Source organism: Accipiter gentilis, chromosome 1 (genome assembly GCF_929443795.1).
Source record: "Accipiter gentilis chromosome 1, bAccGen1.1, whole genome shotgun sequence".
NCBI lineage: Eukaryota > Metazoa > Chordata > Aves > Accipitriformes > Accipitridae > Astur > Astur gentilis.
The window spans coordinates 16,928,113-16,945,091 of NC_064880.1; the positions used below are offsets into that span (position 1 = coordinate 16,928,113).

Consider the following 16,979-nt stretch of genomic DNA (forward strand, 5'->3'; position numbering starts at 1 on the left):
GAGTGTGCTGATTCAGCATCCTCTGCAAAATTGCAGAAGTGTCCTAGTTTTAGCAAGATATTTTATTGAAAACTGTGCAGTTTCTTATTAGCTTGACTTCCCAGCAGTGGGGCTTAAAGACTTGGCAGCCTGCCTGGAGGGTTTGATGTGGGGGATGAGGGTGGAGGCTTCGGGTTTGGGAGCTCTACCTCCTAGACGGGCTTTTCATCTTCCTTGCATTAACCAAGGAGGCTGTTGCTGACATTGGCTTCCTTGTTTCTCATTCAATCCAATCCATGTCCTGTTAAAAGAGGATGGATGCCTCGTTCCCCAACTGATGCCTGCAATACCACAAGTGCTTCTTGCAGCTGTGGAGGTTGCTCCTCAGCAAAAGACTCTAGGACTTTCCTTCTACTGAAACACGAGGGGTTTCCACTCCGGATGCAACTTCTAAATAACAGGCTCTCCTGGAAGCCTACATCTTGCAGGCTGACGTGTCTCATATTTCTGCAAGCACTGCCTATGTCTCTGTCCTTTGAAAACTGGGCCAGAGTTAGTGCAGTTCAGAGAATAACAGTAAAAGCTTGTGAACAGAAACTTCATTTTTGCAGCCCAGCTGCAGGAGTTCAAAGCAGAGGTTACCTTTTTATCTTCAACCAGCCGTAAAGCTAAGCTGCTTTGCATACTCAATCGTTTATCTTGACTTGTAGACTAAAAAGATAAATTTGTAGTTTACCATTGATTGTAAGACTGCAATCAAAAAGTGCATTGTAAGTTACTAGTTAAGGCTTCAAATACATTAGCTGGTGCAACTGTGTGTCTCCTCCATGCTCTTGACATTTCTAGTGCTGGGTTGCAATATACTAATCCAGTGCCAGTGTCCCTGTACCGAAAGCGCAGAGATGTCCCGAACGTAATGTTGTAAAAACCTCTGTAGGGACTGCTGTTTAGGCTTATCAGAGCTCTCATCTCAAAAACCTGTGTTTAGACTCTGTTTTCTAATGTCCTCTCTGTGGGGAAGTCAACTGAGAGGCAATGTGGAAAACTGCGTCATGGGCTACAGATAGATTCTGCTTGTTTTCCTGGCGAAAATAAAGGGTGGTGGCAGCAATCAAGCTGTCAGCTTCAGACTTCATGCAAGTGCCAAACTCAATTAAAGTTTTCAAAATTAAGGTAAAGCAGTGAACAAAGCCTCTTACACAGTGTTGGTTAAAAACAGAGGGATCTTGCTGGTGAAGTAAGTGATAAAATTGGACTGGACATTTCCAGCACATTGTGACAATCAAACCTAAATGGGTATAAAGTCTTTGAATTAAGAGCCATCATCAGTGTATCATTTCATTCAAGAAATCTTATTCTAACAGGCCCTGTCACTGTCTTAGTCCTGCACTTGCTACCCTTGGTTACCCAGCTGTTGATGAGATTGCTTAGCTTGTAATGGAAGAACACTGGCTATCAGCCCAGGCTGACTGCTAGATTAGGCAGATGTCTAAGGGTAAGAATGCAAAATGGGGAATGGCCTCTGGGATTGTTACCTAGGTTTTTTGAAAATGCATTTATATTCCCAATAGTAATCCAGCAAATTTCCTCTGGCTTTCATAGAAAAAGCAGTTACTTCTTTGCAGCATGGAAAATAGTTGGATTTTTAATGTAATGTTAGTGCGCCATCTCTAGCAAGTGCTGCTCCCATATTTCTTCAAGTTTTACATATTTATATAGCCCCTGGTACCATGGTCTGTGAGGACCCCCATTTCTTTAAGGTCACTGGCCTGAGAACAAGCTGGAGCTAGGGAAGACTTGCTGCCACCTCCCTGCAGCAGATGTGGAGTTAACAGAGACCAGCTTGCCAAAGTGTGAGGAGAACATTGAATCTTCTGAACATCACAGCTCCTGCACCAGCTTCCTCATGGTGCCTGGTTCACATAGCAGGCAAGTGAGTGCCTGGCAGTGCTGATGGGTGATGCTGGTCTGCAGACTGATCTGAGCAAGATGATGACTAAAGAATTCTGACCAGAGAATCACAGCAAAATGCAGGCTTCCCATGTGTAGGCAATTAAGAAATGCTGGGATAACTTTGAGGAATTTGGGGGATTTGGGATGGCTGGTTGTACCCTTTGCGCATTGAATGGCATTCAGAGTGTTGTCCTTCACATCTCTTCGGATTTGTTTGTGTCGTGGTTTAACTTAAGCTCATCCCGCCCCCCCCCTCCACCCTGCAACATCCATGTTAGGAAAAGCAAAGTATGAAACTGTGAAGTGCTATTCCATCTGTCAGTTCATAAGGTCACTGGGAAGACAGCCACATTTTTTCTCTTATCTACTGCCATGCCACATACATTTACAATGCTGTCAAAAGTTTGAGTATTTAGTGACCTAGTAGCCTCCCAGTGTCTGTTGAGAGATGCCCTATATTGTCCTCTACTTTGCTGTGTTTCTTTTCTGAAGAGGACTACACCTTCCCCTGCTCTGATATTTAAATAATGCTTACACAGAGTAGTATGTAAAAGAAAACATAGAACTCTGAAAGTCTAGAAGACCTGCCAGATGTACGAGATAGTTAGACTGCAGTGGGGATAAATAAAACAGGATGCAGGGTGTTTGGTTTTTCTGTCACCGTCCAGTATCCTCAGGAACTTGAAGCATCCTTTGGGGCCAAATCCACTCATCCCCTAATTCAGAATGACTAAGTACCACAGATGATCTGTGAGTCATCTCTTGGCCCTGGAATCTGTTTTGTATCTTTCTTCTTTCATTATCTAAATAGCTTGGTAAGAGTTTAAGCCTTTTCTTGACTGTGAGTCAGTGCACAAGCCACTCGGAATAATCCACAGGCACAATAAACCCTGAGATTGCAGTCTGTGCTTCAATCTAGAGGATGTGATTGTAGTGGTGCATTTCTTCAGTGTGATTTTTGAATGAATATTAAAACTTGCATGCAGGATAGCACAAAGGAGTAAACTGCAGGCATGATCTAGTAGGATGACATGTGCTTGCAGGCTGGGTTTAGAAGCCTGAGAGTGCTTCGTTCAAAATGCTGATCTGCCACTTGTTTGTGTTGTTACAGCTGGCAAGTCAAACAACGTCTGGGTCATTGTCTCCTCCTATAAAATGCATGTAATGTAGTTTTAACACTTAAGAAAGAAGGCTAAGAGTATCAAAACATTAAAACCAAGAAAGTGTGTAAGTAGCAGATTGGTGTGAGGACTTTAAGACATGAGCACCAGTTGAATCATTTCCCAGTGGTTGTTGCATTTATAACTGCTTCCCCTGCACCCAGTTTCTCCAAAGTCTAATGCCTGGGTGCTTCTGCAAATGGTTTTCCTACAGTGAGGACCTATAGTATCTCTGTCTCTGCCTATTTTTTGCCTGAAATTGAAGAAACTGATTATTTGTGATATACCAGAAGTTCTATTAAGTTTATTTGAAAGCAGATGAGTGTGTTACTAGTCAGAAGCTCTCTGAGAGGTCTTTGCTTAGTTGACATGCCTTGATGTTTTCTTTTCTAGTATTTTATCTGTGTGGCTTGCTGCAGGGTGTCTTTAGTAACATGGAATTTGTTCTGCCAGTACATTCTGTTAGTTTCTCATTTAACATCCTAACTAATGACATAAGTTCCACTGTTGTTTTTTTCAAGTTGTGCTTTGCCAAGAGATGTCATTGAGGCTATGTAGTGTTTTAATCTATGAAAACTTTATACAGCTATAGATAAAGGTAAGAGGCAACAGAGCAGTGAGATCTGAGTACTATCAATTTTAGTCCTATCCATTTCTTGCAGGGTTGTAGAACATAGTGGGTTTTTTAAATCTGCAATTTCTCATTGTATTTGTATCTTCACCTGCTGGCGGAATAGCTGGTTGTGTGGACTGAAGCACATGGAGAAAACCGGAATTCAAATTTGCAAAGGTGCCAACACCCTGAAAGTTGAGTATTGAGGTGCAGAAGCTTACGTTTTAGATACCACAAGGAAACAGTTGGTATAATGTTGCCAACTCTTGCAGTCGAGTATTGCCAGTATATTTTCTTTTCCGTCTCGATGGGGACTTAAGCAAGAGCAGAAGAATACCTGCTTTTGTTTAGTGGTTTAAAAAAAAAAAAAAGAAAAAAAAGTGAGTGCTTCTCCAGAAGGCTTCAAAACAGACAGGAAAAAAGTATTTAAATTCTAGGCTTTGGGTTTCTTTCTTTAATTCTCATGCCAGTTCTATGATTTTTGTGTCCTGCTGTGTTCCCAGCGCATGCTTAGGGCCAGTGATACTTTTTGTAGATGCTGCTTGATAAATACATATGGGTCTTTCACCAAGTCTTGTTATTTTTCAGTTATTAGGGAAGAGTATATATATATATACACACACACTTTTATAATTTGTATTATATCCAGCATGCAGAACCTTTATCTTACTTGCTGAATGTCTGCTATCTGTAGGTGGTCTGTAGCTAGCAGGAAAGGAGAATAAGGGACAGGGAGAAGGGTGTATTTGCAGACAAGGTGCTTAATCATAATATTGCATATAGTGTGGAAGCTGTACCCTGTTTTCCGCCAGGTGATATGTTTGTCTGGGAACAAATATTTTAGCACCTGCTTCCTAGAATATAATACCATTTCCTCTACCCTGTTATCCTATGTTGTGGTTTATTTGCATTTAAGGAGATACAGGTGAATTCTTTGTGGCTGTTACCAATTATTGCTTTCTCTAGCTCCCTCGGTCAGTAAATTTAAAGAAACAGCACTGTCCACAGCAGTAACTAGCAAGCATATTACTCAGTAGCCAGCTAGAAGTTTTGCCTTTCACACAGTGAAGTAGTAATTTCCCCTTAGTTGCACTGAAATGGGGCCTGCTGGTTGTCATCCCCTTTCTTGGTACCCGTAGATACTGGCTCCTACACATGCTTCTGCATAGTTTCCTGGCATTGCTGACTTTTAAAAAGCCATGAATACAGAGAATGTTGTTGTGTTGCCAAGTCTCCTGCAAACTGGTTTCAAGAGGATGAATTCTGCTTCAATGAAAATAGTGTAGTACCTCTGTGGAAATGTCAGTTTTCTGGGTTGGGGAGGAGAATCACTTGCTTATGGTTTACCAAGTTTGTAAGTGAAAATAATAGTTGATAAAATGACTATTTTAACACTGGAAGTTAAAAAATAAGATCTTCTATTAGTTAGATATCAGCAAAACCTGAATGGGGGAAAAAAAGAAGTATTCCTACACATTCAGCTATTCTGAATGTGTGACAAGACTGTTGTCTACTGGGGAGGAAGGAAGGGCGAAAACCTTTAGCTTTGTGATACTGTGATACTGCCAGTGGAACTAAATCCATCCTTTGTGAGGTTTACGGCAAGCCAGTCATGCTGTGAATTCTGGTTTTTTCCAGAATGAAAAACCCGAAGTGTGCTTTTTGCAGTCCTGCACCTTTAGCTTATTATGACATTATGTAGTGTTTTATTGATCACATCTATTCTTAATTTCTACATGGCATTTTTGGAAAGAGATCCCTGTGGATTAACATGTCTTTCCTTCTTTTGGTTTAACTGATCAAAGATTACTCACTAACCTTGATTTTTCAATTGATTTGCTAGTTGAACAAAAGGTCTTTGTTTCAGGATGTTGAGGACAGCATACACTTCCCACAGAGCAGGTGAAAGTCCATCTCCTGTTGGCTTATAACAGGATTAAAGAAACTAAACTCCATGTATACTTATGAGAGGTGGGTGATCTCCGAGAATGGTAGAAGCTACCACTCCTTTTATGACGCCAACCAAGAATCTGAATTTGAGACAAGCCAGATGCTAAGTTGCTCTTAGTGTTTTATGAAAGTCTCGGTTCTGTTCCTAGAAAAAACTGGTCTCTGCCACAGGATCTGCCACTTCAATGTTATCTGCAACTTCAGAGGGGCCAGAGGCAGTTGAATTTGTTTACATCCCAGGGCAGCTTGCTTCACCGTACCTGACCTGCATATAGATTGCAAGCAAGTGCATGGGAAAGGTCTGTCCATTTGACATCTATAGAAGCTTCATCTGGAAAGGAGAGTCTGTCATGTAATAGGTATTGTCAGCACCTTCCCACGTAGGGGTGTCTTGGATGCTTTGCCCACCTTCTCCCCCACGACCTGTTGATAAGAGAGAAGGTCTTTGGGGCTTTCAGATTAACCTTTCACTATCCATATATTATATGTTTCCCAAAAGCACTCTGCACTGAAATCCTGCTTAGGGAACCCCTGATGTTTAGCTTGTGAAAGGAAGACATTTCATTTAACTGTATGTTCTGCCAGAACATACAGATAGCTCTGCTCAGAGCAGATCATTGTATACAGAAGAGGGAGCCCATGGAGAAGTGGGCTGGCCTTCAAGGCAGATGCTAAAGCACAGAAGCAAGCAGGTAATGTGGTGCTCTGTTGGTTTGAGCTGTACGTAGCGCTTCTGGAGGATTAAAAGTTAGCAGTGTGTTAAGTGTTCAAAGAGGAGGCATCAGCCACCCACACGGTGGTTCGCTTGGATCCCATAATTAAATCTCCACAATTAGTTAGCCAATTTTGTTGGCTACTCATTTACTGAAGAAGTTTTTAATATTGAGGGGGATAGCTCTTTGATATTGCTGAAAAGGGGGGGGGGGGGTGTAGGGAGAATAAATGCTTTTTCCTTGCCTTTTTCAGCTTATAAGAGTAATCAGAAGCAGACGTGACAGGTATTCAGCAGAGTGTATTTGAGCTAACTTAATTAACTTACTGGATTCATACACATTGGTGTAATTCAACTGTGGCCCTTTGTACTGTTACACTTAGGCATGTTTCAAAAAATGGTAGGAGTTTTAGTGATCAGTAGCTGAAACCATGAAATGAGTATACACTTCATAATTTTTAACTGGGAGCACAAAACATTTTTCTTTTCAATTACTGCATGCTTCATAGACTCAAACTTTTTTCTCTGCAGAATGATGGTTGGCTGGTACTGTTCAGCCCTGTTCTGACCCTTCTAGAACGGAGGCATGAGCCAGTCGTGCTTTGTCTAATGCATCAATTTATCACAAGCAAGTGCAAGAATTGTTTTGAATATTGAAGTAAATTGCTCACTATATTTTCTGTGACCCAGTAAAACATTACTAAGGGGGGGGGGGGAGGGAGGAGAAATCCAAGATGAAAATTCATAATACTCTAGAAAATTAGATTCTGTTGGTGACATTACTCCTTATGATGTTTAAAACAGCTGCTATTTTAGTTGAAGATTTAAAGCTTGCACACTTCTGATTTCCTCTTAAATACAGTGTATTTTCTTTTCCTTAATAGAATCAATTTAATGTAATGTTATTCTTCGTATCTGCTTGAGCTCAGGAAGCATGAGGTTTTGTAATGATGAAAAATATTTCAGGAGATGTATGAGGTGTAGTATAGCAGGGAAAATAATTGATAAGAGTTTAGTAATCTCTCTTGCTTTCTGAAGCGTTGGCATTGTGTTCAGGCTTACTGTAGAGGCCTGACTTCTAAAAGCTGTACGTTTTCATGAAAACACTTGTCATTGCTGTGGCTCAATGGATGTATTTGTGGGTTTGTTTTCAGTTGGGTTTTGGTGGATTTTTTGTTTTGTTACAAAATCAATAATTAACTGTTGTAAAAGCCAGTTGGGTTGTAGACTGTGTTCTGTACTGAATTGGAAGGGGGGAGAGTTTAGTTTTCCAATAAACAATTCTTCAATCTTGTTTAAATAAGGTTGAACCACTTTCTTTGACTGAGCAACATGCTTTTATTCCAGAATGAAGGGCTTCAGAAATTTTTTCATCAAGAGTTGACTAAATCGACATTCCTGACAAACATTATGATTTCACTAATTCAGCATTTTCCAGTGGAAAACTACTCCATCAGAAATTTAAACCAGATCCAGTAGCTAGGACCACAGACATTTTTAGCTTTTTTCTACTAACTTCACAGGCATTTAAATAAAATTACTCTACTTCTATATAAGTCCTTATTTTCTTTTGAATTACAAACTGACTTAATGAAAGATGTAATTATTTAGGTGTTGATGCCAGAGCATTCAAGGAAATAAAGCACAAACTCAGGCATAAGGTTTGTAACTCCGACCACAGGGAAGATGAGGAAAATATGTGTTACCAGTGTTGGCAAATGGATTTTAATCCTGTTTCAAAATAGATTGAGACTGTGGAGGTTATTTGACCAGGTATGGATGTTTTTGAGCAGGCTTAGCTTTAAGCTATAGTCTAAAAGTGTTTGGGACTAAAGTGAATTAAAGCAACAAAAAGCAAGTCAGGGCTAAAGGACTGGATGTCAGTATGTATTGGTCTTATCTCTATATTTTCTAGGTAATTTTACTGATTAGTCTTAGGGGATTTATTTTTAAAGAATAAGAGATTGATCGTTTACTGTAATGTGGATTCATTTCTGTAAAAAAAAAAATGCAAGCAGAAGGGGTGCAGTTGCAGCTTAAATAGTGGAGATTCAGTAAACTAGTTTCTTTCTAAAACCCAAATATCAAGAGGAAATATGCTTTTGTGCATTTTTTAAAAGCAAGCCCTTATTGCATCAAAGGTTGAGCAACCACCTAAAAGCTCTCTAAGTTTTAGTTTAATGGTCCATATAATGGGAAACATTAAATTCGCTTTAGCATTTATCCCTCTAGTGTTTCCAAACACAGGTTCCAGTTCTGCCAACACTCTGGATGTTTAAAGTTTAACAGATGAAGAGTCTCATACATCTATCACAGGAAAATAACAGAACACTGATTTGGAGGAGTCCTGGGCTAGAAAAGAATTCTTTCCAAATTAATCGAAAGTACTCATGCATACGCCTGTGTATGGAGATCAAGGTGGATTTAGAACTGTTAATGTTTTCCTGTGGAAAAAAAAGTGAAATACAAGAACCACCACCACAGGGTCTCCTCTGCTCCAGCATTCTAACGTGCTTACTTGATTTTTAATAGTTCCTGTAGCACAGTACCAGGAACTGAGACTGTGAAGAAGGGAAGAGATGGAAAGAGGAACTTTTTAATGGAATATTTTCTGGGTTAGTGTGGGTTGTAAATACTGATGCCACCTGACAGAAGGACTGGTTTCAGTAAGTGGAGGAGGATTTTATGTGGTGGACATAATCATTTCATCACTAACAGATGTGAGTAGCAGTGCTAGAATATCACCTGGAATATTTCGGGCAGGAGGAAGCAGCTGAAGAGATTTCTTTGATTCTGAAAGCAGAAGTATTGAAAATGCAAATAATGTTTGTTTGATTGTCTTGCCTCTGATGCAACTGCTAGATGTTTTCCTTTGATTCCATAAAAAGTCTTAAGAAAATCAAGATGACCACTGTTACATACATTCTTACAGTTTTTTACATTGAAATACTTTTCCGGGAGATGATAAATGCGGCTCTTAGGCTACCACAGCATTAGGCTAAGACCCTTGAAGTACCCCATTGCCCCCTTCCCTCCCTTCTTGCTTGTAGGTTCTGCAGCATTTGGCAAAGTATCAAAAATCTATGGAAGACTAAAAAGGTACCTTGGGGTTACTACTGCTAGTATCCAGTAAGGCTGAAGGTAGCATAAGCAACACTGTTTCCCAGCAGTGGTTTTGTAGCGTATTCTGAAGCACAGACTAGGGTTGACACATTCAGTTCTTTCCTGCTATCTTTCAGAGCTCAGTATATTGCCTACACCTTGCTGCTTATTCCTCCCCATTTTCACCCTGCCTTTTGACTTAGTGTCTTGCTACCTCACACCTACCAGTTCTGTGCAATCCATTATTTTACCTTCTGTACTTTAAGAAGCCTTGCAAATAAGCAGCTAAATTAATCTTTCTTTGCAGCTCTCCTCTTTCTGGTAATTCCTCTTACTACCTATTAATCAATCCTCAGTGCATCCTTCTCTGTATTTATTGCTGTGTATCTTCTTTTGTTTGTGTTGCTTATCTGATATTTAAATTATAACAAGGTAAGGGCTTTGCCCTCTTGCTTTGTGTAAGTACACAGTGTGCTCAAAATGTTTAATAACGTGTCTTGCATTAAAATGTATGAGCTCAAACTGTCTAGAGATATCGATACTAAGAATCTTACTAAGACTAAGAGAATAAATGGAGGAGACCCTTGTATTTAGTCTAGTGTTAGTTTTGTTTGTGCATCTGTATCATGCCTATTGCGCTGGAATAGGATTTTCAGGGGTGTTTCTTTGTCATAGGATATATCAAAATAATGTAAGATATATCAAAATAATGATTGGAAACAGTTACATTTTCTCTGGAAACTTTTGACAGCTGTTTCCTGGCCCTAATTGAAGGGGGTTTTTGTATTCTTTGTATTGTGCACTATAGCCTATGATAAGTGGAGGTAAGTCATTTTTAGGCTACCTGAGGTTTATAGGAGTATTTTTCCCATTGCCATATTGAAGAGTGTCTCTCACTGAATTACCCTTCCCTTTCTGGTCTAATTTGAAGGAAGCGAGTAAAGGAGAAGTTAACCTTTGTTTCTGTGTATCCTTGCAGACTTTACCATCTAGAGATGCCTCCTTTCCATATAAAACTCAGTTACCATGTATGGTGCCAGCCTCTGCTTTGACCAGTAGTGAGTACAGCTCAGAATCTAAAATACTGGATTATGTGCAAGAGCTGGACTCTGCCTTCCATCCAGTCTTATCATTCCCTTCAGGTAAGTAACACCATGACTCTTAACAGTGGTTTTGCTTGTGAGAGCTATATTGTTTATGGACTAACTTTTCTTTTGAGTGATTTTTAGAACTTGGTTCTCTTACAGAAAACCTCACACTGGCATACGTGAGTTTAAACTAAATTAAAATCTTAACTTCATCCTGACATTTGAAAAACACACCTTCTAGGTTTCCCGTACCAGTAATGTGATTACAACCAAGAAAGATTGGTCAGGGAAAAGGTACTTTTTGCGCATTTCACAGTGTGTCTAATTGAGTTAGTGTTAGTCCTTTAGATGGTGCTTTTGCCAACGCGCTACCATATCTTGGTTGTGTTGTTTTCATAAGCAACTTTCGGTTCAGGCCCTTTGGACTAGGTCCATAAAGCTTTATTCAGGTTTTCTAATTGTTTTTCTGATAGTCAGCTTTTTTGGTGATCTTTGAAGTTTATGGTTTCTGTCATCTGATTCTTTAATCTTTTTGAACAATAATGCAGATGTTGTTGCTTGTGACTCAGCCTTGAAACTAGTGCAGGTGTGACTTGACAGCACTTGGGGCTTCAAAATAGCATATTAAATGCTGTTATCAGCAGAAGGGATTCATACTATTGGATTTGGGGCGGGGGAGGCTTATGTTAAGAGAAACCTGTTTCTAGGTAGTTGCTGACCAGTACAGGAATTCTGCTTTTTTGAGAGGGCTTCTTTGCCACAAAATAGTCCTGAAGGTGAGGCTGGGACTTTCATGGAACTGTTTGAGTCTTTAATCAAACCCACTGTCTTCCCAGAATGACAGTGTAGACACTGCAGCCTGGTATTTGAAGCCAGGGATTAAAGTAAGTCTTGGTTTTTTTGTCACTGGCCAGTAGAGAAGACCCAAGTGTGGACATGGAATCCTAAGGAGGTCTCAACTCTTGCAGGTTTACCAGGGTTTACATCCCATGTATGGGGTAAAGAGGAGATTATTTTGAGGAGCAGATAGGGGAAACAGAACACTCACTCCCAAGAGTGCAACAGCAGACATCCCAGTCAGCAGGACTCTGTTGTGGAGAGGAGAGAAAAACACCTCTTAAATCTTTCTTCTTTACACACGCTCTCCATCACTTACCCTGTGACTCTTGACAGCCCAGCTGGACAGGAGCCAGGGCGTTAGAAGTCTGTTCAAGGATAGTCATATAAGGCTTTCCCCTTGTGTTCATTCTTACCTTACTCTTGAGGGAGACTAGGAAGTTTAACAAGAATATTGACATTTTCTTTTCTCGAAAAAAGATTAATCATCATGAAAAACTGAAAGGCTTTGGATTGCATTGTGACTACTCTTGGTCACTTTGCCAGGATGGAGGAGGAAAAATGTTAATTTGGCTTCATTCTGATACCAAGAACATCTTTCTTTTGAGAAATATTTGTTCTCTTTTCAAGGAGCCTTGCTAATAGTAGTTGTGACAGCAAAAAAGTGCTAGACCTACTATGTCCTGCTCACATGCAGTCCTTGTTTTTGAGGGAGGCTAGATTCATGCTTTGCTTTGTGTACTTTGCTCACTCTATCTCCTCATGAAGACTGCTAGTCTGTTGGCCAATTTCATGTTTTCTTTGCAACTTCCTTAGTTATCCCTTTAAATACTGCTTGTGGTGTGCCCACATCTTTTTATCACCCTCTTCTGAAAAAAAAAAGTTTGTCAGCAGAGTAAAAGAAAAGGGTTTTGTTTTAATTTCCTCTGTCTGTTAAAATGGTATTTGTTCCATTTTGAAACTCTGGGAGTTTGATTTTTTTTTTTAGTATGCGAGGAGGGATTCAAGTTCAAGATTAAGATGATGTTCTCTCTTGTACATTGTTCTTTACTTTCAAAGTACTTACTGTCTTGTTTTTTACTTTCAAAGGAGAATCATAATTTGCAGACAACCTAGTAAATACAGTGTAATGGAACTGGCTCACTAGTGTACTCCTGGAAGCATAATTGTCCTTACAGTTCTAAGTCTTGCCTTCAGAGTTTCCAGATTACCAGGGGTCTTGACCAAAAATAAATATGTTAGTGGTTGCAGCATCCCTTTCATGTAAAAGCATCTCTTTCAACTTGCACCCCGATAACTGGAACATTGTATCTAAGAAGTTTGGGTCTCTGGTATTTCTGCACCTAGGCTGTGCATAAACTGGAACAAACACTCCTGCCCTTTTTGAATAAGATACAGGAGCACATAATAAAAAATCTCTGAGATATCCAGGTTGTTCCCCAGGGAAAAGAAAAAAAGAAAAAAACAAAAAAACAAAACAAAACAAAAAAAAAACCAAAACAAACAAACAAACAAACAAAAAAAACGAAAAAAACCCACCAAGCCAGGAGAAATGTTTTGTTTATTTCTTTACTTAAATGTTGTGACTAATAAACCTTTCAGGCCTGCTTTATGTTTTACTCAGAAGTAGAATAGGAAACACAGCAAAATCCTTGGGGTCTTGTGACAAAATATCTAGTTAGATCCATATCAAATTGAAATAAATTGTTCTTTTTAGTTAGCAAAATACGTTGAAAGTTTCTGTCCTGGCAAGTCCTGAAGGCACAGGAGGCTAAGGTTATATGTAAATAAAAGTAGTTTAATGCCCACCCTTTGGCCCTGCCCTTGGTCGTCTTCTCATTCTGAACATACTTGTCAAGCCTGCATCTTACATTGACCTATTTCTTTCTTATGTTGGAATATTTCTTTCTACTTACTTTCTCTTCTTTCTTGTAATTTTGTTTCTGGAAAGGCTTTTCAGATAGAGACCTATTTTTCTTAAGCCTTCCTGCCTTACAACAGTGGGTAAATTCCTTACCACTTGTGATGTTTTGCAGACTAATTCCAAGTTAGAACTCCCTCAGGAAATGAATCGTATTGCTCTGCCAGAGAGAGAAAGAAGGAATGTACCTTGAAATTACCTCTATGCTCTCAGCAGTAAGAATTTCCAAAAACATTAATTACTTGTACCCAAAAGGCTGAATTGAAGCCTTTTCAGATTACAGGCAAAGTGCACTGTGTGCTCTCTGCCATGCTGGCTTTTGTGCAGGAGTTAGTCAAGAGGGGAAGACCCCAGTCTTATCTTCACTTGGTATCCTCCAGAGCTTGTTTTCATGAAGAATAATTCTGGAGTAATTGTAGGTACAGATGTAGTTTATTCCAGAGTAATACACCTTGCTCTCTCTTACTTAGACTTTGAACACCAAAAAAAGCGCTGTTAATTTACTAAGTGTGTGTGCACCTGCACTGGGATTTGTTCAGGAGCATTCCTTAGGTTTGAGTCCTACCTTGATCCGAGTTGTCTTGTCAGCCCTTAGAAGCTCTGGAGAGAGCTGGAACCACTTACACATACTGCCTTGGTCAGCACATATGGCAGTGTAGCTTCACACCTAAACATGGATTTGCTTTTACCATGGCATAACTCTTACTTCCCATTAATAGAAAGACAGGTACCTTGAGTTCTTACCTCCAGGCATTTAGTGGAGCTTATCTTGTGTAGTACTTAGATAACTGATAGGAAAGACTAAAGGTCTTTGACTATAGTGGAGGATAGCACTTGTACAGTACCTGTCTTGCTGTGGTGGTTTGACCCTGGCTGGATGCCAGGTGCCCACCAAAGCCGTTCTATCACTCCCCCTCCTCAGCTGGACAGGGGAGAGAAAATATAACAAAGAGCTTGTGGGTCAAGATAAGGACAGGAGAGATCACTCACCAATTACCATCACGGGCAAAACAGACTCAGCTTGGGGAAAATTAACTCAATTTATTACAAATCAACCAGAGTGGGGTAATGAGAAATAAACCCAAATCTCAGAACACCTTCCCTCCACTCCTTCCTTCTTCCCGGGCACAACTTCACTCCCGAATTCTCTACCAACCCTCCCCAGCGGCACAGGGGGACGGGGAATGGGGTTTACGGTCAGTTCGTCGCACGTTATTTTCTGCCGCTTCATCCTCCTCAGGGGGAGGGTTCATCACACTCTTCCCCTGCTCCAGCGTGGGGTCCCACCAACGGGAGACAGTCCTCCATGAACTTCTCCAATGTGGGTCCTTCCCTTGGGCTGCAGTCCTTCATGAACTGCTGTAGCACAGGTCCCTTCCACGGTGTGCAGTCCTTCAGGAGCACACTGCTCCAGCGTGGGTCCCCTGCACGGTCACAAGTCCTGCCAGAAAACCTGCTCCGTGGGCTCCTCTCTCCACAGATCCACAGGTCCTGCCAGGAGCCTGCTCCAGCGCGGGGTTCTCACGGGATCACAGCCTTCTTCGGGAAAACACCTGCTCCAGCGTGGGGTCCTCCATGGGCTGCGGGTGGATATCTGCTCCACCGTGGACCTCCCTGGGCTGCAGGGGGGCAGCCTGCCTCACCATGGTCTTCACCACGGGCTGCAGGGGAATCTCTGCTCTGGCGCCTGGAGCATCTCCTCCCCCTCCTTCTTCACTGACCTTGGTGTCTGCAGGGTTGTTTCTCTTACATGTTCTCACTCCTCTGTCCGGCTGCCATTTCCGTCTGTCCCAACTTTTTTTTCCTTCTTAAAAATGTTATCACAGAGGCATTACCACTATTGCTGATTGGCTCGGCTTTGGCTGGTGGCAGGTCCATCTCAGAGCTGGCTGGTATTGGCTCTCTTGGACACAGGGGAAGCTTCCAGCAGCTTCTCACAGAAGGCACCCCTGTAACCCCCCCTGCTACCAAAACCTTGCCACACAAAGCCAATACACTTGCTGAGAATTACCTTGCCTCAAATTTTCTTTTTTACTCATGCAAAAATGCCTTCTTCGAAAGGTTTGGCTGGACTTTTTTGGGATATAGTCATCGAGTTTTTCTTTGGTCTCACCAGTTTCAGGATGTGTTTTCCTATATTGTCTTCAGCTTGACCCTGTGAAGACATTGCTGCCCTATAGACAAGTGATTGGTACTTGCAGGAGCTATTGAGTACTGCTGCTCATCATGAGTTGAAGGGCTCAAGGCAGCAATATTGCTCATAGCTTATGTTACATAGTGTTGTGTAAATCGATTCCCAGACCTTTAGTGATGATACATAAATCATTGGCTCATAGGTTGCCATCTTTCTGATACAGACCCCATTCCATTTGAATTTTTTTTTTTTTGTTAGAGATTCCTCTTCACATATACTTTGAAACATTATTAAGGAAGGATGACATCAAAGGAGAACCTGTTGATACCTCATCTTTGGGAGTGGAGTTTAAAGTATCTCCAGACAATGGTACGTAAAGCAAAATATTTTAATACTTGCATGACCATTTTTCGTTCATTTGCCAGTATTTTCTGCCCTGAAAAGGTTCAATTTATAAACTTACCACAAAGCAGGCTATCAGAGAAGGTAAGTGGCTAAGGCTTTAGGTGGAAGAGGAATCTCTTCCCAGACCACAGTGTCAGGTTCTCCTTTGTTGCACTGAAATGATCCCATCAGAACTGTAGGAGGGCACCAATACACGTGGGGGGAGTTTGGACCATGGGTTATCTGCAGACACAGGGGCCTGGCTGCAGTACTGCTTACTGTTTGGATTTCTATCAGGAGTCTTGTTTTTTTCCATTACAAATAGTTTAGTAGTTGAGATTGGCTGTAGATTGCACCAATGGACAATTAAGTTTTCAACTTGAGATACATGCTTTTTCTGTTGTAGACTATAATCAACATAATGTTTCTGTCAAACAATGGAGCAGTGGCTGTTTATCTAATTCCAAATCTCAGTCAGTGTCAGGAACATCTGACCAGTTGTCAGAAGGAAGAAAGAAAAGACATCTAAGTGAGACAGCAGTAGGTAAGAGCAAAATGGTATTGCTTAAGACAGCACTACTTCTAAAATATGTACTGTATAAATGAGTTTATCATCACTGGGCTTTGAGAATTAATTTTGTCTTCAAAAAGGATATTGTTATGCAACTTTACAGGAGTGAAGAAATGGACTTGGGACACCATGAAAATCATTTGCTATTTTCAAGCATACTAATTCTTCTCTTTCTTCTTGAGTATATATTACAAAAGGAGACAAGCTTCTGTATTTTACTTTTTTGAATACTCTGAAAGGAAACTGCTTAGAAGTCCAACTGTGTTTTTCTAATACTGGGTGTCATTTTTAATATGAAGGGGTTTTTTTATAGTAGTCAGTGAAACAGACTGAATTGCAAAGTTATCTGTCAAATCATGTGCCCAACCAAACATTTACTATTCCTGGCATCTTTGGTCAGCTATGTTTCATTTGTTGTGTACTGTCATTTGTGGTTCTGGTTTCCTTTCAGACTCTTAAGAGGACTTGTGGGTAGCCAGTGCTTTAATTAGTGTTTTCACCCTTGTTATCTTTATGTTTTAAGGCATTGAATCTCTACTTCAGCACCTGGTAAATTCATACAAAGTGCCCTGAAA

The 16,979-nt window shown here is 40.6% G+C and overlaps 1 protein-coding gene across 1 annotated transcript in view; it reads left to right on the forward strand.

Annotated features, from left to right (window-relative positions):
- Positions 1 to 16,979, forward strand: part of KANSL1L (KAT8 regulatory NSL complex subunit 1 like) — a 66,820-nt gene that overhangs the window by 35,800 nt on the left and 14,041 nt on the right. The window contains 3 exon segments of the mRNA XM_049812529.1: positions 10,449 to 10,611; positions 15,708 to 15,818; positions 16,240 to 16,377. Coding sequence (XP_049668486.1) covers positions 10,449 to 10,611; positions 15,708 to 15,818; positions 16,240 to 16,377 — 412 coding nt within the window.